Raw genomic sequence first — 26299 nt, forward strand, 5'->3', positions numbered from 1 at the left:
TTTAAAGTATATTGAGTGTATATGTATGAAATCTACTTTCTAATATAATTTATGGTGAGAATTTTGATATATATGTGTATATGTGCACATATGTGTGTACATGTTGTTGTTATTTGCCGTCGAGTTGGTTCCGACTCATAGCGACCATATGCACAACAGAACGAAACACTGCCCGGTCCTGCACCATCCTCACAATCATTGTTATGCTTGAGCTCACTGTTGCAGCCACTGTGTCAAGCCACCTCGTTGAGGGTCTTCCTTTTTTCCACTGACCCTGTACTCTGCCAAGCATGATGTCCTTCTCCAGGGACTGATCCCTCCTGACAACGTGTTCAAAGTATGTAAGATGCAGTCTCACCATCCTTGCCTCCAAGGAGCATTCTGGCCGCACTTCTTCCAGGACAGATTTGTTCATTCTTTTGGCAGTCCATGGTATATGTGTACATATTTGTGTGTGTGTGTGTGTGTGTGTATATATATATATATGCTGTACAAGGATATAAAAAACATACATATATACTCATATATATCTCATAGTGCACCTTTTCTTTCCTCATACACTTGAGCAGAGGCTAGCAGGTTTGGATGTTTAAATTGTCTTTTATATTTTAAAATAAAAAAAAAATTGACACTATTTTTTAATACTCTTATATTAAGTTTTAAAAGTATTTTATTTGGTTTTTGGACCAAATCTTCCTATAGACACAATATCGCACTGTGGATACATGAATATTACCCCAATATGGAGCACACTAAGCTACAGCTCCAGTTAGTAGCAGAGATTCTATAATGAACCAGCAACCACTGCTTAAAATCCTAAGGTAGACACCTTCCTCTACTCTTATTCCCTAAGCTCATTACTAGCCTAATGAAGCCAGCTTTTGGCAGGCTTCTGTTTTTAGAGTGACTGCTAGGCTTGATCAATACATGTTATTAGGCACCATTGAGTTGGTTCTGACTCACAGCCACTGTATGTACAACAGAACAAAACACTTACCGATCCTGTGACTTCCTCACAATGTTGCTATGTTTGTGCCCACTGTTGCAGCCACTGTGTCATCCATCTAGTTGAGGGTCTTCCTCTTTTTTGCTGACCCTCTAGTTTACTAAGCATGATGTCCTACTCCAGGAACTGGTCTCTCCTGATAACATGTCCAAAGGAAGTGAGATGTGGTCTCACCATTCTTCCTTCTAAGGAGCATTCTGGCTGCACTTCTTCTGAGACAGCTTTGTTCTTCTAGCAGTTGACTCAACAACAGTGAGTTTGGATCACTACATAGTGAGCAGTGATTCTAAAGAGCTACCCTAATTATGGATATGAATTTCATTTGCGGTCAAAATAAATGATACTAAAAACTCTATTTTCTAATTTGCCAAGGTTCTTTTAAAAAGGTATTCTAGATCCAACTAAAATTTTGCCTATGTACAATTATGAAGCTTCGCTATTTCTTTTTCATTTAACATTTTTTTAGAATGAATCAGATACAAAATGAATAAATAATTTATTGTGGGAACAGCCTCATATATATATATATACATATTTTTAAAATTTATAACGAGCATGTGTCCCTTTTATAAATAACACTTTGTTTCCTCTTTCAGTGACTTTTTATTTAAAAAAATGAAAGAAAATCTAACTGCCTTATCGGATACTTGGTCATATTCAAGTGAAACATTCAATGTTTGGTTAGTTGGGAACATGTGTTTTAATAAAAAGTAGCTTTTCTTTTTTAAAATAGGCAACTGATTGTTTAACAGCAAATCTCCATAAAGCTATAGTGAAAGCAGAGAATTTTTTCCAAGTTACAAAACTAGTTATGTAGTACCTGGAAATGGTTTAGTGTGTATACCTCTCCAGTGCTTCCAAATTTCTATCCTGTCCATGTTTACATTCCTGAGAAAACTAAAATGGTCCACATAGTTTGGCATTACTTAAGCACTTTTTATGATGTAATAGTTTATAAGATTTTAAATTTTATTTTAAAATTTCACCTTATTTCCTGCTAAAAATGTTACTAAAATGGAAAAATGGTAATTAAATAATAGCCTTTGAGGTTGTTTTTAGGGACATTTCAGTTCAAAATTAAGATTGTAAGAAAGTGTTAGGATAGTTAATATTTTTTTTTTCTCTCACACCATATTTGTTGATATTATTTCCTTTTTGGAGGATCACTGAAATTTCATGAAATTTTAATATGATAATAAACCCCATTAGATGAAATATAAATCTCATTAAAATGAAAGAAGAAATGAAGAGTTCATGAACATCTCTATCATTCATAATTGAATTAATAACATTTTCTGTGTATTTGGTTAACACCGGCAGATAACAAAACATTCACTATCAATGACCAAGTGCAAAATAGCCCATTTCCCTTTGCACCTATCATAAGTCAGTACAATTATCCTTTTACAATTCTTATGACTGTTTTACAATGCTAAACAAATGTGAAGTGCCAGTGTCAATTCATAGAATGAGAATATAGGAGAAAATCACATTAGCAAATTAAAGTGCTTTCATCTTTGATGAGAGTTTTTGCATTCTAGTATCCTTGCTGCCACATGGTTTTTGCCTCCTTTATGCCACTCATAATACAATGATTGGGCATGAGTTCATGATCTAGCCCAACATATATTTGTCATACAAAATAATCTAAAAAACAAGAAAATATCATTTAAGTGGTGTTTTTCTAGGTAGCTTACAACTTTTATATTATTTACAAGCTGTTTGAATCATTCTTTTGTTCTCACTTTTGATTAAAGCAGTATACTGATACAAATCAATCACGTGAGAACAAAGATGTTCTATTCATCTAGGATTATTCACAGAGGTCTTCCAGAATACAGATGTATTATAGATCCCATATGATCTTTTTTTTTCTTTTCTGCCAAAATTTCAATTTGACTCCACTGTTGACTTGGTGGTGTGCTCGTTTCTCCAGGGTCTAGAGTGATCAATACAAAAAAAAAAAAAAAATTTTTTTTTTGTAGTACTCTGTTTATACAGTCATCTGAGTGACAATGAAGAGCTCAGTGTGTCAAGTCGGATACTTTGCTTTGCTTGTCGTAGCAGAGCTGGCAGCAGTAGAAGCAGTAGCCTGACTGGCTAAAAATAGAGGATCCAAACAAGCTACTTTGGCAGCAAAGAATGAATGGATGCAGTGAAGAACAGCAAATAAATTTGAAAATTCCAACTCCTGAAAGGGAAAGAGAAATAGGTCCCATGAATTCTATTTATTGAAACAATGGATATAATTGGATATTCTTTCAAGTGCAACAAGCTTAACTAGAATCACTGATATCCAATGTATAGAAATTCTAGACATTTATGTTTAATAAGTAAATTTCACATGCATTGCAGATTACTGCCAAAACACGATGGTATAAGGGATCGAGACAAAATATTCTTTTAAACCATGAAAGTTGTTTCAGTTTTGATAGGTAATGTGTAGAAATATATTTGGCCTAATTAAAATTTAATCTTGATATACAAGTACAGAAAAAACTGGGAACATTTTTTAAAAAGTATTTTTACCTCGGAGATGGGGCCAAGATGGCAGAATAGCCAGACACTTCCGGCGATCCCTCTTACAACAAAGACCCAAAAAACAAGTGAAACGATTATATTTACGACAAGCTAGGAGCTCTGAACATCAAAGGCAAAGTTTGAAAATGGACTAAGAGGCAGGCAGATAGAGAGATGGTTCAGAAGCAGAGAGGAGTTGCTGGGCCTCAATTGCCAGTATCCCTCAGGCACCATTCCCAGGAGTGGCTGCAGTGGGCTGGTAGTAGTGTTCAGCCACAGTTTCCTCAGGGAGAAGCAGCCAGCCACAAAGCCTACTCAAACCTCCGGAACCAGAGAAGAATGGCACTCTTGGCAAAAGCTAAGTACTTGCATATATTTTACTGTGCCTCCGCCCCCAAGCCAGCTTCAGAGGCTGTGGATTTCCCTGGGCCTGAGATAGGCCCTGTTGAGCACCGCGAACCATTCTCCCAGCCTTGGAGAAGGAATAAATTTGCAACTGGGGGAAAAGATAATTTGCCAGCTCCTCTAACCTGAGGCGATCTGGACAGAAGCGGCTCCTGTCCAGGCATAAATGGTCCATGGACATTGAATATATTCCCCCCACCCCCGCATGGACCTGAGTGTGCCTATTTTGGGAGAATAGGCCCTTGTTGGCAGACTGTGACTCTTTCAGCTGTGCAGTGGAGAGGTGGGTGTTTGATGTTTGACACTGCTTTGCCTATTAAACAGGGTCCTCACCTACCTACATCAGGGGCCTAAGGACTGGTGGCTCCATTCAGGTCACCCAGCCACCCACGACTAGGGGTCCAAGGATAACTGGTACCTCCCAGCCCTTACAACCAAAAGCATTGGGGGCCCAGGGTCCATCTGCAGAACCCACCCACCTATACACTCTAGAGAAGAGGGACTCGCTTTCCTCAGAGACACTTGAGGGATGATTCTCAGCCCTCTGCCTTGTTCAGAGTGTGGCTCCCTGCTGCAAATGAATATGGGTACCTACACCAATCACTCCTGCCCCTCTAAGACTGTAGGACAGAGCCTGTACCACACACTTGGTGACCAGCTACCTGGACACCTGAGCTGAGTCCAAACAAGAAAAGGGAATGGACTCCTAGACTAATATACATGATAACATCTCTAGCCATCTAGTGTTAAGACATCAGAGCTTTAAAGGCAAAAATAATCAAGCTAGCTCACTCAAGCAACCCATTTTGGCATATCAAAACAAAGCAAGAAGCTAGGATACAGTAAACAAACATAAAATAAACTAGTATAATTACTTATAGATGGCTCAGAGACAACAGTCAATATCAAACCACAAAAAGAGACAGACCATGAACACTTCAACATGCTCTCAAAAGAAAGAATCAAGGGATCTTTTAGATTAAAGTGCCTTCCTGGAATTACCAGATGCAGAATACAAAAGATCAATATACAGAACCCTTCAATACATCAGGAAAGAGATCAGGAAATACGCAGAACAAGCCAAAGGACACACAGATAAAGCAGATGAAGAAATTAAAAATGTTCTTCAAGAACATAATGAAAAATTTAATAAGCTGCAAGAAACCACTGAGAGCAATCAGAAATTCAGAAGATTAACAATAAAATTATAGAAGCAGACAATAGAAAGAGGAGCAGAATTGAGCAAGTGGAAGGCAGAATTGGTGAACTTCAGATAAAGCACTTGACATCAATATATTTGAAGAAAAATCAGCTAAAAGATTTAAAAAAAATGAAAAAACCTTAAGAATCATGTAGGATTCTATCAGGAGAAATAACCTATGAGTGATTGGAGTACCAGAACGGGGAAGGATAACAGAAAATACAGAGAGAATTGTTGAAGATTTGTTGGCAGAAAATGTCCCTGATATCATGAAAGATGAGAAGATATTTATCCGTGATGCTCATTGAACTCCACATAAGGTAGATTTTAAAAGAAAGTCACCAAGACATATAATAATCAAACTTGCCAAAACCAAAGATAAAGAGAATTTTTAAGAGCAGCTAGGGATAAATGAAAAGTCACCTACGAAGGAGAGTCAATAAGAATAAGCTCGGACTACTCAGCTGAAACCATGCAGGGAAGAAGGCAATGGGATGACTTATATAAATAATTGAGGGAAACAATTTGCCAGCTAAGAATCATATATCCAGCAAAACTGTCTCTCTAATACAAAGGTTAAATTAGGACATTTCCAGATAAACAGAAGTTTAGGGAATTTGTATAAACCAAATCAAAACTAAAAGAAATACTAAAGAAAGTTCTTTGGTTAGAAAATCAACAATATCAGGTGTCAACCCAAGACTAGAACACTGTACAGAGCAATCAGATGTCAATCCCGACGGGGAAATCATAAAGATAAATCAAGATAAAATAACGCTCAGAACAGGGAAACAGGGATGTTAATATGTAAAAGAAGACAACATTAAAACAATAAAGAGGGACTAGAAATGTAGTCATAGATCTGTCATATGGATAGGAAGACAAGGCAATATAAAGAAATAAAAGCCAGGTTTAAACTTAAAAATATATGGGTAAATATTAAGCTAATGAAAAGGAGACTAACTATCCTACACATCAAAATAAAATACAAGAAAAAAATACTCAGTAGAAACAAAATCAACAACAATGAATAAGAGGAAAAGACAATATATAAAGATAAGGTACTCAGCACAAAAAATTAAATGAGAAAAAGAAAATGTCAACAGTACACAAAAAAAGACATCAAAATGAAGGTCATACCTAGCCATAATTATGCTGAATGTAAATGGACTAAATGCACCAATACAGAGACAGAAAGTGGCAGAATGGATTAAAAAATAAGATCCGTCTATATGCTGCCTTAGACTTAGGGACACAAACAAACTAAAACTCAAAGGATGGAAAAAAATATATCAAACAAACAACAATCAAAAAAGAGCAGGAGTAGCAATATTAATTGCTGACAAAATAGACTTTAAAGTTAAATCCATCATAAAGGATAAGGAAGGACACTATATAATGATTAAAGGGACAAAAAACACCAAGAAGATATAACCATATTAAATATGCACCCAATGGCAGGGCTGCAAGATACATAAAACAAACTCTATCAGCATTGAAAAGTGAGATAGACAGCTCCACAATAATAGTAGGAGACTTCAACACACCACCTTTGGTGAAGGACAGGACATCCAGAAAGAAGCTCAATAAAGACACAGAAGATCTAAATGCCACAGTAAACCAACTTGACCTCATAGACATATACAGAATACTCTACCCAAAGTATACTTTCTTTTCTAGTGCACATAGAACATTGTCTAGAATAGACCACGTATTAGGTCATAAAGCAAGCCTCAGCAGAATCCAAAACATTGAAATATTACAAAGCATCTTCTCTGACCATAAGGCCATAAAAGTGGAAATCAGTAACAGGAAAAGCAGGGAAAAGAAATCAAACACTTGGAAACTGAACAATACCCCGCTCAAAAAAGACTGGATTATAGAAGACATTAAGGATGGAATAAAGAAATTCAGAGAATCCAATGAGAATGAAAACACTTCCTATCAAAACCTTTGGGACACAGCAAAAGCGGTGTTCAGAGGCTCATTTATATCAATAAATGCACACATCCAAAAGGTAAAAAGGGCCAAAATCAAAGAATTATCCCTACAAATTGAACAAATAGAAAGAGAGCAACAGAAGAAATGCTCGGGCACCGGAAGAAAACAAATAACAAAAATCAGAGCTGAACTAAATGAAATAGAAAACAGAAAAACAATTGAGTTAACAAGATCAAAAGCTGGTTCTTCTTGAGAAATAGTTTAAACTGAGAAGAAAACATTCTTTTGTGGTTACGATGGGGGGAGGGAGGGAGAGTGGGGGAGGGGTATTCACTAATTAGACAGTAGATAAGAACTAATTTAAGTGAAGGGAAAGACAGCACATAGTACAGGGGAGGATAGCACAATTGGACTAAACCAAAAGCAAAGAAGTTTCCTGAATAAACTGAATGCTTCAAAGGCCAGCATAGCAGGGGCAGAGGTCTGGGGACCATGGTTTCAGGGGACATCTAAGTCAATTGGCATAATAAAATCGATTAACAAAACATTCTGCATCCCACTTTGAAGAGTGGCGTCTGGGGTCTTAAACGCTAGCAAGCAACCATCTAAGATGCATCAATTGGTCTCAACCCACCTAGATCAAAGGAGAATGAAGAACACCAAGGACATAAGGTGATTATGAGCCCAAGAGACAGAAAGCCCCACAAAAAACAGCGACTACATCATCCTGAGACCAGAAGAACTAGATGGTGCCTGGCTATAACCTATGACTGTCCTGAAAGGGAACACAACAGAGAACCCCTGAGGGAGCAGGAGAGCAGTGGGATACAGAGCTCAAATTCTCATAAGACCAGACTTAATGGTCTGACTGAGGCTGGAAGGACCCTGGTGGTCATGGCTCCCAGACCTTCTGTTGGCCCAGGACAGGAACCATGCCCCAAGCCAGCTCTTCAGACATGGATTGGACTGGACAATGGGTTGGAGAGGGATGCTGGTGAGGAGTGAGCTTCTTGGATCAGGTGGACGCTTGAGACTATGTTGGCATCTCCTGCCTGGAGGGGAGATGAGAGGGTGGAGGGGGTTAGAAGCTGGTGAAAAGGACATGAAAGAGAGAGTGGACGAGAGAGCAGGCTGTCTCATTAAAGTAATTGGGAGTGTGTAGCAAGGTGTATATGGGTTTTTGTGTGACAGACTGACTTGATTTGTAAACTTTCACTTAAAGCACAATAAAAAATTATTTAAAAAAAAGCTGGTTCTTTGAAAAAATTAATAAATTGATAAACCATTGGTCAAACTGACAAAAGAAAAACAGGAGAGGAAGCAAATTATCCAAATAAGAAATGAGGTGGGCGATATTACAAGAGACCCAATTGAAATTAAAAGAATCATATAAGAACACTATGAAAAATTGTACTCTAACAAATTTGAAAACCTAGAAGAAATGGGTGAATTTCCAGAAACACAGTGCCTACCTAAACTAAAATGTAGAGCAACTAAATAGACCCATAACAAAAGAAGAGATTGAAAAGGTAATCAAAAAACTCCCAACAAAAAAAAGCCCTGACTTGTACAGCTTCACTGCAGAATTCTACCAAACTGTCGGTCAGAGAAAAATGAACACCACTACTACTAAAGTTGTTTCAGAGCACAGAAAAGAACAAAATACTACTGAACTCATTCTATGAAACCAGCATATCCCTAGTACCAAAGCCAGGTAAAGACACCACAAAAAAAGGAAATTACAGACCTATATCCCTCATGAACTTAGATGAAAAAATCCTCAACAAAATGCTAGCCAATACAATTCAACAACATATCCAAAAAATTATTCACCATGGCCAAGTTAGATTCACACCAGGTATGCAGGGATGGTTCAACATTAGGAAAACAATGTAATCCATCATACAAATCAATCAAAAGTTAAGAATCTCATGATTTTATCAATGGATGCAGAAAAGACATTTGACAAAGTTCAACAACGATTCATATAAAAACTCTCAGCTAAATAGGAATAGAAGGAAAATTTCTCAACATAATGAAGGGCATTTATACAAAGCCAACAGCCAACGTCATACCAAATGGAGAGAGTCTGAAAGCATTCCCGCTGAGATCGGGAACCAGACAAGGATACCCTTTATCACCACTCTTATTCAACATTGTGCTGGAGGTCATAGCCAGAGCAATTAGGCTAGATAAAGAAATAAAGGGGATCCAGATTGGCAAGGAAGAAATTAAAGTATCTCTATTTGCAGATGACATGATCTTATACACAGAAAACCCTAAAGAATCCTCAAGAAAACTACTAAAACTAATAGAAGAGTTCGGCAGAGTATCAGGATACCAGATAAACATAAAAAAATCAGTTGCATTACTCTACATCAACAAAAAGAACATTGAAGAGGAAATCACCAAATCAGTGCCATTTACAGTAGCTCCCAAGAAGATAAAATACTTAGGAATAAATCTTACCAGCGATATAAAAGACCTATACAAAGAAAACTACAAGACACTTCTGCAAGAAACCAAAAGAGACCTACATAAGTGGAAAAACATACCTTGCTCATGGATAGGGAGACTTAACATTGTAAAAATGTCTATTCTACCAAAAGCCATCTATGGATACAATGCAATTCCCATCCAAAATCAAATGACATTTTTAATTAGATGGAGAAACAAATCATCAACTTCATATGGAAGAGAAAGAGGCCCCGGATAAATAAGGCCTTACTGAAAAAGAAGAACAAAGTGGGAGGCCTTACTTACCTGATTTTAGAACCTATTATACTGCCACAGTAGTCAAAACAGCCTGGTACTGGTACAACAACAGATACATAGATCAATGGAACAGATTTGAGAATCCAGACATAAATCCATCCACATATGAGCAGCTGATATTTGACAAAGGCCCAAAATCAGTTAAATGGGGAAAAGACGGTTTTTTTTTCACAAATCATGCTGGCATAACTGAATATCCCTCTGAAAAAAAAATAAACAAGACCCTTACCTCACACCATGCACAAAAATGAACTCAAAATGGATCAAAGATTTAAATATACAATCTAAAACGATAAAGATCATGGAAGAAAAAAGAGGGACAACACGAGGAGCCTTAATACATGGCATAAACAGTATACAAATCATTACTAACAATGGAGAATAAAAACTAGATAACTGGGAGCTCTTAAAAATCATACACCTATGCTCATCCAAAGTCTTTACCAAAAGAGTAAAAAGATTACCTACAGATTGGGAAAAAGTTTTCAGCTATGACATTTCTGATCAGTGTCTGATCTCTAAAATTGACATGATACTGCCAAAACTGAACAACAGAAAGACAAATACCCCAATTAAAAAATGGACAAAGGACATGAATAGACACTTCGCTAAAGAAGACATTCAGGTAGCTAACAGATACCTGAGGAAATGCTCACGATCATGAGCTACTAGAGAAATGCAAGTCAAAACTACAATGAGATTCCATCTCACTCCAACAAGGCTGGCATTAATCCAAAAAACACAAAATAATAAATGTTGGAGAGGTTGTGGAGAGACCAGAACACTTATACACTGCTAGTGGGAATGTAAAACGGTACAACCACTTTGGAAATCGATTTGGCGCTTCCTCAAAAAACTAGAAATACAACTACCATATGATCCAGAAGTCCCACTCCTTGGAATATATCCTAGAGAAATCAAAGCCTTTACATGAGCATATATATGTACCTTCATGTTCATTGCAGCACTATTTATAATTGCAAAAAGTTGGAAGCAACCTAGGTGCCCATTAACGGATGAATGGATAAATAAATTATGGTATATTCATACAATGGAATACTGTGCATCAATAAGGAACAATGATGAATCCATGAAACACTTCATAACATGGAGGAACCTGGAAGACATTATGCTGAGTGAAATTAGTCAGTTGCAAAAGGACAAATATTGTATAAGACCGCTATTATAAGAACTTCAGAAATAGTTTAAACAGAGAAGAGAATATTTTTTATGGTATGAGAGGGGAAGGGAAGGGAGGGGGTTTTGACTAATTAGGTAGTAGATAAGAACTATTTTAGGTGAAGAGAAAGACAACACACAGTACAGGAGAGTCAGCACAACTGGACTAAACCAAAAGCAAACAACTTTCCTGAATAAACTGAATGCTTTGGAGGCCAGCGTAGCAGGCAAGGGGGTTTGGGGACCATGATTTCAGGGGACATCTAAGTCAATTGGCATAATAAAATCTATTAAGAAAACATTCTGCATCCCACTTTGGAGAGTGGTGTCTGGGGTCTTAAATGCTAGCAAGCAGCCATCTAAGATGTATCAATTAGTCTCAACCCATCTGGAGCAAAGGAGAATGAAAAACACCAAAGACACAGGGTAATTATGAGCCCAAGAGACAGAAAGGGCCACATAAACCAGAGTCCATCAGCCTGAGACCAGAAGAACTAGATGGTGCCTGGCTACAACCGATGACTGCCCTGACAGGGAACACAACAGAGAACCCCTAAGGGAGCAGGAGAGCAGTGGGATAAAACAAACAAACAAACAAACAACTTTTGGATGCAGACCCCAAATTCTTGTAAAAAGACCAGACTTAATGGTCTGACTCAAACTAGAAGGACCCTGGAAGTCATGGTCCTCAGACCTTCTTTTAGCCCAAGGTGGGGACCATTCTTAAAGCTAACTCTTCAGACAGGGTTTGGACTGGACTATGCAATACACAATGATACTGGTGAAGAATGAGTGTCTTGGATCAAGTGGACACATGAGACTATGTTGGCATATCCTGTCTGAACGGGAGATGAAAGTGTAGAGAGGGTCAGAAGCTGGCCGAATGGACTCGAAAAGAAATAGAGGAGGGAAGGAGTGTGCTGTTTCTTTAGGCGGAGAAAAATTAGGAGTATATAGCAAGGTGTTTATAAATTTTTGTATGAGAGTCTGACTTGATTTGTGAACTTTTACTTAAAGCACAATAAAAAATTTTCAAAAATGAGAAAAAAACCTCATTAAATGGTTTACACACAAAATGAAATATTGTTTGATGATTACTAGAGAGAGGAGGGGTGGGAAGGGAAAAATACTAACTAGACAATAGATAAATGGTAACTTCAGTGAAGGGTAAAACAGTACACAATACTTCAGTGAAGGGTAAAACAGTACACAATACTTCAGTGAAGGGTAAAACATTACACAATACAGTAAGCACAACTTGACCAAGGGGAGGTCATGAAAGCTTCATAAACACGTCCAAACTCAGTAAGGGCCAGAAGCACTGGGCTGAGGGCTGGAGACCATGGGAACATATAGCTCAATTGGCATAACATAGTTTGTAAAGAAAATGTTCTACATCCTACTTTGGTGAATAGCGGCTGGTGTCTTAAAGGCTTCTGAGTGGCCATCTAAGGTATTCCATTAGCCCCATCCCATCTGGAGCAAGGGAGAATGATGAAAAACAAAGTCACAAGGGAAAGATTAGTTCAAAGGACTAATGGACCACTACTACCACAGCCTCCACCAGACTGAGTCCAGCACAACTAGATGGTGCCAGGGTACCATCATCAAATGTTCTGACACGGATCACAATAAAGGTTCCCAGACAGAGCTGGAATAAAACATAGAATAAAATTCTAACTCCCAAAAAAGACCAGACTTAGTGGTCTGGCAGAAACCGTAGAAACCCCAGGAATATGGCCCCTGGGCACTCTTTTAACTCAGTACTGAAGTCACTCCTGAGGTTCATCCTTCAGCCAAAGACTAGACAGGCCCGTAAAACAAAACGAGACAAACTGGGCTGCCAGCCTAGGGGCAAGGACAAGAATGCAGGAGGAGACAGGAAAGCCGATAATGGGGAGCCCATGGTGAAAAGGGGAGTGTTTACATGCTGTGGGGTTGGCAACAAAGGTCACAAAAAATATGTGTATTAATCGTTTAATGAGAAACTAATTTGCTCTGTAAATCTTCATCTAAAGCACACACACACACACACACAAAAAGCCAGGAGCAATCTGTGGAACATGCCGTCAATTGTTTCTATGTAAGTTCAAGTTGTACCTGAAGAAAATCAAAGCAATTCCACAAGAACCAAAGAATGACCACGAACATATTCTGCCTGTATTTAGAGACCTTTTGAAGAATAGATTTGGTGCACTGAATGCTAAGACCAGAAGAATTGTGTGAAAACATGAAGGACATTATACATGAAGAAAGTGAAAGGTCATTTAAAAGAAAAGGAAAAAAAAAAGACTGAAATTTGTTTCTATGTACAGAGTAGCTGAAGTAAACGGAAGAAACGATAAAGTAAAAGAGCTGAACAGAAGGTTTCAAAGGGCAGATTGAGAAGACAAGGTAAAATATTATGGTGAAAAATGCAAAGACCTGGGGTTATAAAACCAAAAGAGAAGGCATTGTTTCTTAAGCTGAAAGAACACATGAAAAAATTCGAGGCTTGAGTTGCAAAATTGAAGGATTTAATGGGCAAAAAACTAAATGTTGCAGGATGTATAAAATGATGGAAGGATTATACAGATTCACTGTACCAAAAAAGACTGGTCAACATTTTACCATTTCAAGAGGCAGCAAATGATCAAGAACTGATGACACTGAAGAAATAAATTCGAGCTGTACTGAGGACACTGGTGTAAGACAAGGCTCCAGGAATTGATGGAATACCAACTGAGATGATTCGACAAATGAATGACACACTGGAAGTGCTTACTTGTCTATGTCAAGAAATTTGGAAGACAAAAATCTGGCCCACCGATAAGAAGAAATCCATATTTGTGCTCATTCCAAAGAAAAGGCAAACAAATGGCTAAAATTATCAAACAATATTATTAATATCACATTCTAGCAAAATTGTGCTGAAAATAATTAAAAAATTACTGCAGCCATACATGGAGAGAGAACAGTCAAGTTCAAACTAGATTGAGAAGACTTGGAATGAAGGATATCATTGCTGTAGTCAGATGCAGAGACTACCAGAAAGATGTTTCTCTGTGTTTTATCAACTACATGAAAACATGGGGCTGTGCGATCATAACAAATTATGGATAAAATTACAAAGAATGAGAACTGCAGAACATTTAATAGTGCTTATATGGAGCCTGTACATGAATCAAGAGGCAGTTGTTCAACCAATAAAAGGGAATAATGTGTGATTCAAAACTGGAAAAAGTGTTTGACTGGGTTATATTCTTTCACTTTATTTATACAGTCTGTATGCTGAACAAATAATCCAAGAAACCAGGCAGTATTAATAGGAACCCAACATCAGGATTGGAGGAAGACTCATCAATAACCTGTGATATGCAGATGATACAATCTTGTTTGCTGAAAATGAAGACAGCTTGAAGTACTTACTGATGAAGGTCAAAGACTACAGCCTTCAGTGTGGATTTGAAAGTGAAGAAAATGGAAATCCTCACAAATGAACTGATAAAATCATAATAAATTGAGAAAAAATGGAAGTTTTCAATGATTTCCTTGTATTTGGATCAAAAGTAAATGTACATAGAAGCAGCACTCAATAAATAATTTTATTTTTTCCATTTTTAAATGCTGACATTGCTATTAATTATTTTGAGGAATTAAATATTAATTGGTTAGTATTTGTTGGTATATTTTAAGCTACCTTTTCTCCTAGGGAAGTGTTTTCAAATATGAGTTCTTTTTTAAAATTATGATTTCTCAAATGTTTTCACTTGTATCACTGAAATAAAATTTTAATTACATTTCTATATTCATAAATGGAGACACTGGCAAATAGGAAAAAAAAAAAGAATATACACCACGCTGTGGACATTTTCCCCATCATGGCTGCCTAATTTGGAGGCAATCAATATATTTGTTTCATTTAAAAGATGGCAATTAAATTTTTCATATAATACTAATTTTTAAAATTATTCTTAATTCTTAATCAAAATGGAGAGGTACAGTGAATAGGAGACTTAGAAGTTAAATTATGCACAAGGAAATAAAAATCTTAGTGAAAAATAAAAATAATCCAGAAATTTCAGTGATTCCCAGGAATTTAGAGACTCTTTTGAAAGTAAAACCATCAACCTGTCCTGTATCTCCTTTCCGGTATCACCCTATATCTCCTTTCCCACATGTTTCTATTCCTAATCAAATCAATAATTTGAATTAAAATTTCAGATAAAACAAGCTGATATGTAAAAATAAACATATACATATATGTGGATACCTGCATCTATCTATCATCTAATTTATCTATCTATGAAAATGATTCACTTGTTTGGCCTAAATTATTGTTAACTGCTTCAGTTTATCTTACAGAATTAAGCATGAATCAAGCAGAGCTAAACAATGATTTATGCAGGACCTGTACTAATAAATACGTGCCCCTGCCCTGTTCTCATTTCTGCTCCATAACCTAAACAGTTGCTACTTTGTCAGCCTGAAGCAAGAGAAAGGAACTTGGAGTTTTAAAAAAAATTTTGGCTTCAGATACTGAAAAGAGGTAGCAATTTTGAAAATTAAGACAGTCAAGAAGATGATTATTCACCTCAGAGGCAGAGGTAGACCCTTGATTCCAAATACCTACCAGGCTTCGTGAATATTAAACCTCCTCATTTAAGAAACTTGAAGGGCCAAACAGAGGTTCATTTGTATTTTCAGCCATCCTCTTCTAAAATGCAAACATCCCACATATCAAGAATTCTTTCCTTAGGGCTTTTGAAAATGTACATTTACCGAGCATCCAAAATGGCCACTCATTGAGTCATCTATTCAATCCTTATGTTCAAACCACAGGTTGTTTTATCCCTCCAGTGACCCTTTGAGGGTAGGCCCTGTTATCCATAATTTATAATGAGAAAATGAAGGTTTATAGGAATTAGTTAAAAAGTGACATTACTGGGAGTCAAGCCTCACTTTCTGACACAAGCCTAAATAACCTTAATGTCCTTGATACATGTGAAAATGCTTCTTATGGAAACATCAAGTCCCAGAGACTGCAGACTAGGGGAGGGAGAGGTGTAGGGAAAAAGTCTCCAATGACCAACTGTATTTCAAAATGCTTTCAAACTCTGCAGAGCTCCAGGAAACAGAAAAGCAATTTTCTTTTTCCTTCTCTTATTGTATTGTAAAAAAAGGACTGCCCTGGCTTCCAGATTTCAAATCATAGTGCTTTTGGATAAATATGTTCTGTTCATGAGTCTTGGGCACAAAAATTTTAATAGAGTTTCCATTGGAGGAATTATCATAAATTTTAATGAATAAAGTGTTGTAGTGGTTAAGAGCTCAGCTGCTCACCAGAAGGTCGCCAGTTCCAATCCAACAGCCCTCCCTGGAAACTCTATGGTGCAGTTCTACTCTGACCTATAGGGTCACTATAAGTCAGAATTGACTCCGCAGCAATAGGTTTGTTTGTTTGTTTTTTTTTTAAGGCTATAACAAGCACTGCCAGCTTTGAAATCTGGGGATTTCCCAACCATGTTATGTCAAATTACAGTTTAATAAAAATACATATACATAAACAGAAAATATATAATATTAGAACTAGTATAAAATAATTTTTACCTAGAAAATTTAGCTATAGGCAATTATGAGAATAGTTTAGTAATTCTTGAGGTACTAGCATCTATGTAAACACCATATGTAAACGTCCCCAATAGTGATAAAATGAACTTCTTGTAAATTATCAAATAACTACAGCGTTGCTCATGACTTCATTTGGAACAGCTTCCCTGTTCTACTAGAAATGTTCTAAGGAGTTTAATGAGGCTTTGGAAAACAGATGAGAAAATTATTAAGCTTTCTGATTAATGAAGTAAGAAGTTATGAGTTTCTTCTTTCAGAAAAAAAAAAATACCAAATTTTTGAACTGTGACATTCTTACATAGCCTAAGAAGTAAATACATAAAGTCCCCTCAACTTCATGTAAACCCACATAGTGTTCTTCCATATGTCTGATATTTTTACGCAGCCTTTAAAGAGTTAAATGCTATTTAGGATTTGTAATATTGTAATACATATGGCAACTAAAGCAATAATGTAGCCCCAAACAAACCAGCATTTCTTGTTACGTAAGTTCCGGTTATATGTTTGGCTTGTAACTCGAAACTTACATATTTATTATTAAAGTATATGGCAAGATTTAAGTACACTCTCTAAACCATCTTAATCACTTTTAAAATTGTTTTCAAAAGGAAAGAAGCATTATAGCAGCTCCATATGTGATTGCTTTCTATGACCCATTTTCCCATCCTGCCTCACCTTTTCTTTTTCATTTTGAGGAGAAAAACATCCCTCCACTTCGTAATTCATTTCCACTGGATTATATTTTTTCACTAACAACTGCCTCTGCAATATATCAAGATAGGATTTTAAAATGTATCACTTTAAGTATATACTGTCCCATTTATGTATTGTGTTTCCCGGAAGACTGCACATTACTTCTCCTACCATTGAGATGCTTTGACAGGCGGGACGATATATTGGCAGGAGATAAATGAAATCTATCAGCAAGTTTTCATAAGCAACTTCAATACCTTTCTACATAAACTGTTAATAGTTGGCCATTATTTCCTTGCCATCAACAGCACTGGGTTGTGAACAAATGAAGGCAACATGGTAAATACTCTTTGTTTCTACCCAAAGGGAATGTTTTACATTCTGAAAAAAGCCTGGGCTCAATAATTAAGTCTTAAATACTCAAATTTTTCATCCATAATGTGTTCTGGTGAAAGTTTTTACATTTAAATGGCAACCGATATCCTTAAACTATGTAAGTTTATATGAAATGGTTATTTTTCAGTTATTAACTCAAAACCAAACAATATTTTTAGACATTCTCCACAGGTTATTTACTTAACTAAAAAGTCTGGTAAAGAGGGATAAAAACAAGAAATACACAATTTGACTTTGATAAATGGGCACAGATTAACATTTCCAGGATTTCTTATCTGATGTAAGGAGTGTTTCCTTGGGGGTGTGGCCTGGATCCAATATATATGTATATTCTGCAAAGCTCATCCTCTCTTGATCCTGCTTCCAACTTGTCATCCTATGATCTCCCATTTTTGGGATGTGAGCCAGCAGCCTGCAGCCTGACCTGTAGATTTTGGGATTTGCCAGCGCCCCCAGACACTAGAGTCAGGAAAAGCCTCTAGGCTGATGCTTGACTCACAGATTTGGAACTTGCCACCCTCCACAACTGTATGAGCCATTTCCTTGAAATAAATCTCTCTCTGTATATTTACATATATACACTGAACTGGTTTTGCTCCTCTAGAGAACGCAAGAGATTCACAAGCAAGTTTCAGAGTCTCTTCTGACATCCATGTTAGTCTTTTCTTTCTCTCCTGTCCTTTTAATGGCCTCTTGCTTTCTTCATGCATGATCCCTGATGTCACTCCACAACTCGTCTGGTCTTCGGTCATTAGTGTTCAATGCATCAAATCTATTCTTGAGATGGTCTCTAAATTCAAGTGGGATATATTCAAGGTCATACTTTGGCTCTCGTGGACTTCTTCTAATTTTCTTCAGTTTCAACTTGAACTTGCATATGCGTAATTGATGGTCTCATCTACAGTTTGCCCCGGCCTTGTTCTGACTGTTAATGTTGAGCTTTTCTATCGCCTCTTTCCACAGATGTAGTCAATTTGATTCTTGTGTATTCCATCTGGCGATGTCCATGTGTATAGTTGTTGCTCATGTTGGTATGTGCAATGAAGAAGTCATCGGTCTTGCAAAATTCAACGAGGTGGTCTCTCTACATTCTATAACCGAGGCCATATTTTCCAACTATCAATCCTTCTTCTTTGTTTCCAACTTTCACATTCCAATCACCAGTAACTATCAGCACATCCTGGTTGCATGTTCGATCAATTTCAGACTGCAGAAGTTGGTAAAAAATCTTCGATTTCCTCATTTTTGGCCTTAGTTGTTGGTACATAAATTTGAATAAAAGTCATATTAACTGGTCTTCCTTGTAGGTATATGGATATTATCCTATCACTGACAGCGTTGTACTTCAGGATAGATCTTGAAATGTTCTTTTTCATGATGATGAATGCAACATCATTCCTCTTCAAGTTGTCATTCCCTGCATAGTAGACCATATGATTGTCTGATTCAAAATGACCAATACCAGTCCATTTCAGCTCACTAATGCCTAGGGTATCAACATTTATGCATTCCATTTCATTATTGAGGATTTCTAGTTTTCCTAGATTCATACTTTGTACATGCCACGTTCCAATTATTAATGGATATTTGTAGCTGTTTCTTCTCATTTTGAGTCATGCCACATCACAAATGAAGGTACTGAAAGTTTGATTCCATCCATGTCATTAAGATAGACTCTACTTTGAGGAGGCAGCTCTTCCCCAGTCGTATTTTGAATGCCTTCCAGCCTGAGGGGCTCATCTACTGGTACTATCAATGTTCCATTGCTATTCATAAGGTTTTCACTGGCTAATTGTTTTCAGAAGTAGACTGCCAGGTCCTTCTTCCTAGTATGTCTTAGTCTGGAAGTTCAGCTGAAACCTGTCTGCCATTAGTGACCCTTCTGGCATTGAATCCTGGTGGCAGAGCTTCTGGCATCACAGCAACACACAAGTCCCCACAGTATGAGAAACTGACAGATGCGTGAAGCTTTCCCATAAAACTTAGTCTTGAATGTCCAGTAGCTAAAGCAAAAGGAAAAAATGATGAAGTATAAGAGCTGAACAGAAGATTTCGAAGGGTGGCTCGAGAAGACATAGTAAAGTATTATGATGACATGTGAAAATACCTGGAGATAGAAAACCAAGAAGGAAGAACACACAGCATTTTTCAAGCTGAAGGAACTGAAAAAAAAAAAATCAAAGCCTTGAGTTACAATACTGAAGGATTCTACGGCGAAAATATTAAATGACACAGGAAGCATCAAAAGAAGATGAAGGAATATACAGAGTCGCTACACCAAAAAGAATTGGCCTATGTTCAGCCATTTCAGGAGGTAACATATGATCAGGAACCAATGGTACTGAAGGAAGAAGTCCAAGCTGCAGTGAAAGCATTGACAAAAAACAAGGCTTCGGGAATCAACAGAATATCAATTGAGATGTTTCATCGAATGGGTGCAGTGCTGGAAGTGCTCACTCGTGTATGCCAAGAAATTTGGAAGACAGCTACCTGGACAGCTGACTGGAAGAGAGCCATATTTATGCCTATTCCAAACAAAGATTATCCAGCTGAATGCAGAAATTATCGGACAATATCATTAATATCACATGAAAGGAAACTTTTGTTGAAGGTCATTCAAAAGCGGCTACAGCAGTATATCGAAAGGAAACTGCCAGAAATTCAATCCAGATTTAGAAGAGGATGTGGAACCAGGAATATCATTGCTGATGTCAGATGGATCCTGGCTGAAAGCAGAGAATACTCAGAAAGATGTTCTCTTGTTTTTTATTGACTGTGCTAAGGCATTCGGCTGTGTGAATTACAACAAACTTAGATAACATTGGGCTCAAGAATAGCAACAATTGTGTGGATGGGGCAGGATCAGGCAATGTTTCATTCTGTTATGTATAGGGTCATTATGAGTCGGAACTGACTCGATGACACCTAAAAAAAAAAAAAAAAAAAACAGAGAATGCAGCCCAAGACAATATACATATTAGATTTGCCTGATCTGCTGTGTTCTGTATCTAAACCTTTTGGTGACTCATAAAAAAATCAATAAAAAAAAAATCAATAGATGAGTATAATTGGCAAAAAAATTATGATGCGAAAAATCTTTAAACTCTCAAGCACTGACTTTAGCACATTTTCTAGATTTATAACATCTTTGCCTCTGTCAGTTGTTTCTTTATGAATAACCCATTTTCTGATTAGTACCAGAAAAGTAATTGGTAGATCATTAAATGGATGGATTATTAATTGTATGTTACACATTCCTATAATTTTGGATTCATTTAAGAATTTTCAAAGTTATATATTTAAAATTTTAATTGGGATAAAAATAATTATTTTTCACCATGAAGATCATATCTTAAAATTATTTTTAGTGAAGTTTTAATACATAACAGCTTAGAAATAAAAGCTCAATGAGTAATATTTGCCTTTGCTTGTGATGAGACACATAAAGATATAATCAAGCATAAACAATGTTAAAATGTTTTCATAAAGGTAAACATATCAAACAGTAATAGAAAGCATTGCATTTGTATTGGTATGTTGATATTCCTTAAACGTATCCACGCGCACAGACACACATGAACACCAGTTTACTTGCAAATTCATCCTTGAACGGTTTTGGACACTAAAAAAGAGAATGTTCCTGGGTATACAGTATATTTTCATGCCTTTTTTGTAATAGAATTTTTTTTTTTAAGTAGTAAGCACCTAACTACGGATTGATTCTCACTAGGAAATTAAGTCGGTTCTATGTTTAGAATAAAGTATAAACCAGCTGAAGGAAAAACAGAAAAATATGTAAATCTCCCTCTCACACAAACACTTCCAACCCATGTTAGATATTATTTGGGTGCATTCAATTGATAAAAATGTGCTCTGAGGTACAGAATAGAAATTATCCACTCGTTGAACAATCTTAATACCATTATTGAGGAAAAAAAATAAAGGATGTGACATTGAGATAAGGCTTATAAAAGTATCTCACAGGATTACCGTTACATCCTGCAATTTTAAACAAAATAGGGAAGATTATATTGAAAATGATCTAAATTTTAGAGAGTATTTTTACCCTTCAGATCTTATGCTATCTTCAAACAATTCTGTAAGGTAGGCAGGTAGGTAGGTAGATATAGAGGATCATTATTATCTTTCATACATTAGAAAACTGACAGAAAAAATAAAACGATTTTTTTTCAATATTACACAAAACGTTTCACAAAAGTAGAAATTCAAATCAGATTCCTCTGGTTCCAAAACCTGCTATATTTTCTTGATAAATTCACGTTATTTTATGATAACCAATGATGTTTATTTTTGTTTTTTATCAAAATTATCCCTTCTACTGAAAAGGTTTCAGGCTTGAGCCATATCAAAATCTATCATCTACCTACCTACCTACCTATCATCCATCCATCCACCTTCCTACCTATCATCTACCTACCTACCTATCTATCTATCTATCTGTCTGTCTGTCTGTCTGTCTGTCTATCTATCTATCTATCATCTATCTACCTATCATCTATCTATCTATCATCTCTCTATCATCTCTCTATCATCTATCTATCTATCTATCTATCTATCTATCTATCTATCTATCTATCTATCTATCTATCATCTATCTATCTATATCTATCATCTGTCTATCTGTCTGCCTATCTATCATCTATCTATCTATCTATCTATCTATCTATCTATCTATCTATCTATCTATCTATCTATCTATCTATCTATCTATCTATCATCTATCTATCTACCTATCTATCTATCTAATCTATCATCTATCAACATCTATCTATCATCTATCTTTCTATCTATCCATCTATCATCTATCTATCTAATCTGTCATCTATCTATCATCTCTCTCTCTCTATCATCTATCTATACAGTGGCAGTTATGCCTCATTCCAACTCCATCCACCAGCCCAAGAAAACTACTAATTTGCTTTCTCTCTACATATATTTCTTTTCTGGACATTTCTCGTGAAGGGAATCATAAAAGTCTTTTGTGACTGGCTTGTTTCACTTAACATTTTTTCAAGGTTCATATTTGTTTTAGCGTATATCAGTACTTGATCCTTTTTTTTTTTTTTCTTTTTTGCTGGATAATGTTCCATTGCATAAATATACCACTTTCTCATTATGCTTTATCAATTCATGGATATTTAAGTTTTATTCCAATTTTGGCTATTATGAATTATACTGGTATGATCTGTGTGGAAGTTTTTGTGTGGATATATGTTTTGAATTCTCTAGGAGTGGAATTATGGAGGCTTATAGTAATTCTATGTTTAGCATTTTGAGGATCTGTCAAAGTGTTTTGCAATGTGATTGCCTCATGCTACCTTCCCATCACCAATATATGAGGGTTCCAATTTCTCCAAGTCCTGCTAACAGTATTTTTTTTTTGTCTTTTTGATTATAGCCATTACAGTGAAAGGGGGGTTGTATCTTATTGTGCTTTTGATTTGCAGTTTCCTTATGAATAAGGATGTTGAACATCTTTTCATCTGTTTTGGCCATTTGAATATCTTCTTTGGAAAAATGTCTACTTAATCTTTTTTTAAATTAGGTTATTTGTATTTTACTGTTGAGTTTCAAAAGTTCTTTAAATATCTAGATACAGAAGTCTTATCAGATATATGAGAATATTTTCTCACAGTTTGTAGATTGACTCTTTTTTGAAGGTGTCCTTTGATGCAAAAAAGTTTTACTTTAGATGAATACACATACACATGCACAAATAACATATATATGTAATTTGTGTTATAGTGTCATGTCTACAAAAGCATTGCCTAGTCCAAAGTCACAAAGACATCCTGTGCTTTATTCTGAGTTTGATAGTTTTAACTCTTATATGTATGTGTAAAATCAATTTTGAGTTAATTTTTGAGTATGATGTCATTTAAGGGTCCAAATTATTAATATTATTTTTTTGCCTGTGAATATCCAGCTGTCTGAACACGATTTGATGAAAGACAATTCTTTCTTCATTGAATTGTCTTTACACTCTTGTTAAAAATCAACTGCATAAATTTGAGGATTTATTTCTGGATTCTCAATTCTATTCCATTGGTCTACATGTCTACTCTGTGCCAGTAGCATGCTGTCAAGATTGCTGTAGCTTTCTAGCATGTTTTAAACTTAGAAAGTGTAGGCCTTAAAATTGTTTTTTTTTTTTTTTTCTTCCCAAGATTGCTTATTTATTCAGGGCCCCAAGCAATCCCATATGAACTTGAGGATTTTCTCTTCCATTTCTGCAAAAAAGGCATTGGAATTTTGATAGGAATATCATTGAATTCATTCATTCATTGAAATTCAATAAAATTCATTCTTGTATATATTGAAATTCATGCAATTCACTGCATTTCTTCTTCACTTTTAGTATTGACATCTTACCAATATTAAATCTTCCAGTCCATGAACATGAGATTTATTTTCATTTAATTAGATCATCTTTAATTTATTTCAGCAGTTTTCTAGTCTTTAGTATACAAGTATCTTAGATGGCCGCTCACAAACTTTTAAGACCCTAGACACTACTGACCAAAGTAAGATGTAGAACATTTTCTTTATGAACTATGTTATGCCAGTTGACCTAGAAGCCCCCAGAGACCATGGTCCCTAGATCTTAGCTCCAGTAACTTGGTCCCTCAAGGTATTTGAATGTCTTTAGGAAGCTTCCATGACTTTGTCTTGGTCAATTTGTGCTGACATTCCTATATGTGTGTTTTCTTTCCCTTTACCAAAGTTAATCTCTATCTAGTTAGTGATTTCCCCTCCCCAACCTTCCTCTCCCTCTTAACCATCAAAGATTATTTTTTCTTTTATTTTGCGTATAAACCTGTTCTTGGGTTTTTATATTAGTTGTCTCATACGATATTTATCCTTTCGTGACTGAACTATTTCAATCAACATAATTCCCTCTAGATTCATTCATGTTGTGTTATGTTTCACAGATTCATTATTCTTTATTGTTACATAGTATACCATTGTGTGTATGTATCATAATTTGTCAATCCATTCATCTGTTGGTGGGCACCTATGTTGTTTCTGTCTTTTTGCTGTTATGAATAATACTGAAATGAACACGGGTTTGCATACGTCTATTAGTGTGATGCCTCTTATTTAAGATATATTCCTACAAGTACAAATGCTGGATTGTATGGTATTTCTATTTCTAGCTTTTTAAGTAGAGGCCATATCATTTTCCATAGTGGTTGTACCATTTTGCCTACCAGCAGAGCATAAGAGTTTCAATCGCCCTGTAACCTCTCCAACATTTGTTATTGTGTGCTTTTTTTGTTTGTTTTGATTAGGGAGCCCTGGCGGCGCAGTGGTTAAGAGCTATGGTGAACTATGGCTGCTAACCAAAAGGTTTGCAGTTTGAATCAGCTCCTTGGAAAACTTATGGGGCAGTGTACTCTTATAGGGTCGCTAAGATTCAGAATCAACTCGACAGAAATGTAATGTTGGGGTGAGAAGTTATCTCATTGTAGTTTGGGTTTGCATTTTCTAATGGCTAATGATCATGAATATTTCCTACTGAATGTCTTCTTTGATAAAGTGTCTGTTTTATATTTTGCCCATTTGGTAATTGGATTGTCTTTTTGTTGCTGAGGTGTTGAAGTAGTCTACAAGTTTTAAAGATTAGACCCTCGTCGGAAATGTCATAGTCAAAAATTTTTTTCCCAGTCTGTAGCTCCTCTTTTTACTCTTTTGCTGAAGTCTTTTGATGAGCATAAGTGTTTAGTTTTTAGGAGCTCTCAGTTATGTAGTTAATTTTCTGGTGTTTGTGTATTGTTAGTTATGGTTCATATTGTATTTATGCCATGTGTTAGGGCCCCTATTATTGTCCCTATTTTATCTTTCATGATATTTAACTTTTTAGGTTATATATTTAGGTATTTGACCCATTTTGAGTTAACTTTTGTGTAAGATGTGTATGATGTGAGGTATGGGTCCTGTTTCTTTTTTTTTTTATAGATGGACATCCAGTTTTCTCAGCACCATTTGTTAAAAAGACTCTCTTCTCCCCATTTAATGGACTTTAGTCCTTTGTCATAGATCAGCTGGCCATAGGTGGGTGAATTTACATCTGGAACCTTGATTCTGTTCCATTGGTCTATGTGTCTGTCATTGTACCAGTACCAGACTATCTGACTACTATCATGACTGTATAGTAGGTTGTGAGATCAGGTAGTATGTGGCCTCCAACTTTTCTTTTTCTTCAATAATGCTTTGCACATCCGGGTACTTACTCCTTTCCTTATAGAGTGGGTGATCAATTTTTGCAACTCCTTAAAGAATACTGTCAGTATTTGAATCATAATTGCATTACGTCTGTAGATTGCTTTGAGTAGGATTGACATTTTCACAAATTTGAGTCTTCCTATCCATGAGCACTGTATGTTTTTCCATTTATGTAGGTCTCCTGGGTTCTTGCAAGTGTTTTGTAGTTTTCTTTGTATAATTCTTTTACATCCCTGGCTAGATTAATTCTTATGTAATTTATCTTTTAGGAGTTATTATAAATGGTGTTATTTTCTTCATTTCCTTTTTGAAGGTCTCTATTGGTG

General features: G+C 36.1%; 1 protein-coding gene across 2 annotated transcripts in view; it reads right to left on the minus strand.

Annotated features, from left to right (window-relative positions):
• Positions 1 to 3038: 3038 nt before the first annotated feature.
• Positions 3039 to 26299, minus strand: part of SNTG1 (syntrophin gamma 1) — a 564878-nt gene continuing 541617 nt past the window's right edge. For both annotated transcript variants that reach the window (XM_023540209.1, XM_003421078.3), the window contains one exon: positions 3039 to 3197. In XM_023540209.1, coding sequence (XP_023395977.1) covers positions 3039 to 3197 — 159 coding nt within the window. The remainder of the gene's footprint in view (positions 3198 to 26299) is intronic.

This window comes from Loxodonta africana, chromosome 14 (assembly GCF_030014295.1).
Source record: "Loxodonta africana isolate mLoxAfr1 chromosome 14, mLoxAfr1.hap2, whole genome shotgun sequence".
Taxonomy (NCBI): Eukaryota; Metazoa; Chordata; class Mammalia; order Proboscidea; family Elephantidae; genus Loxodonta; species Loxodonta africana.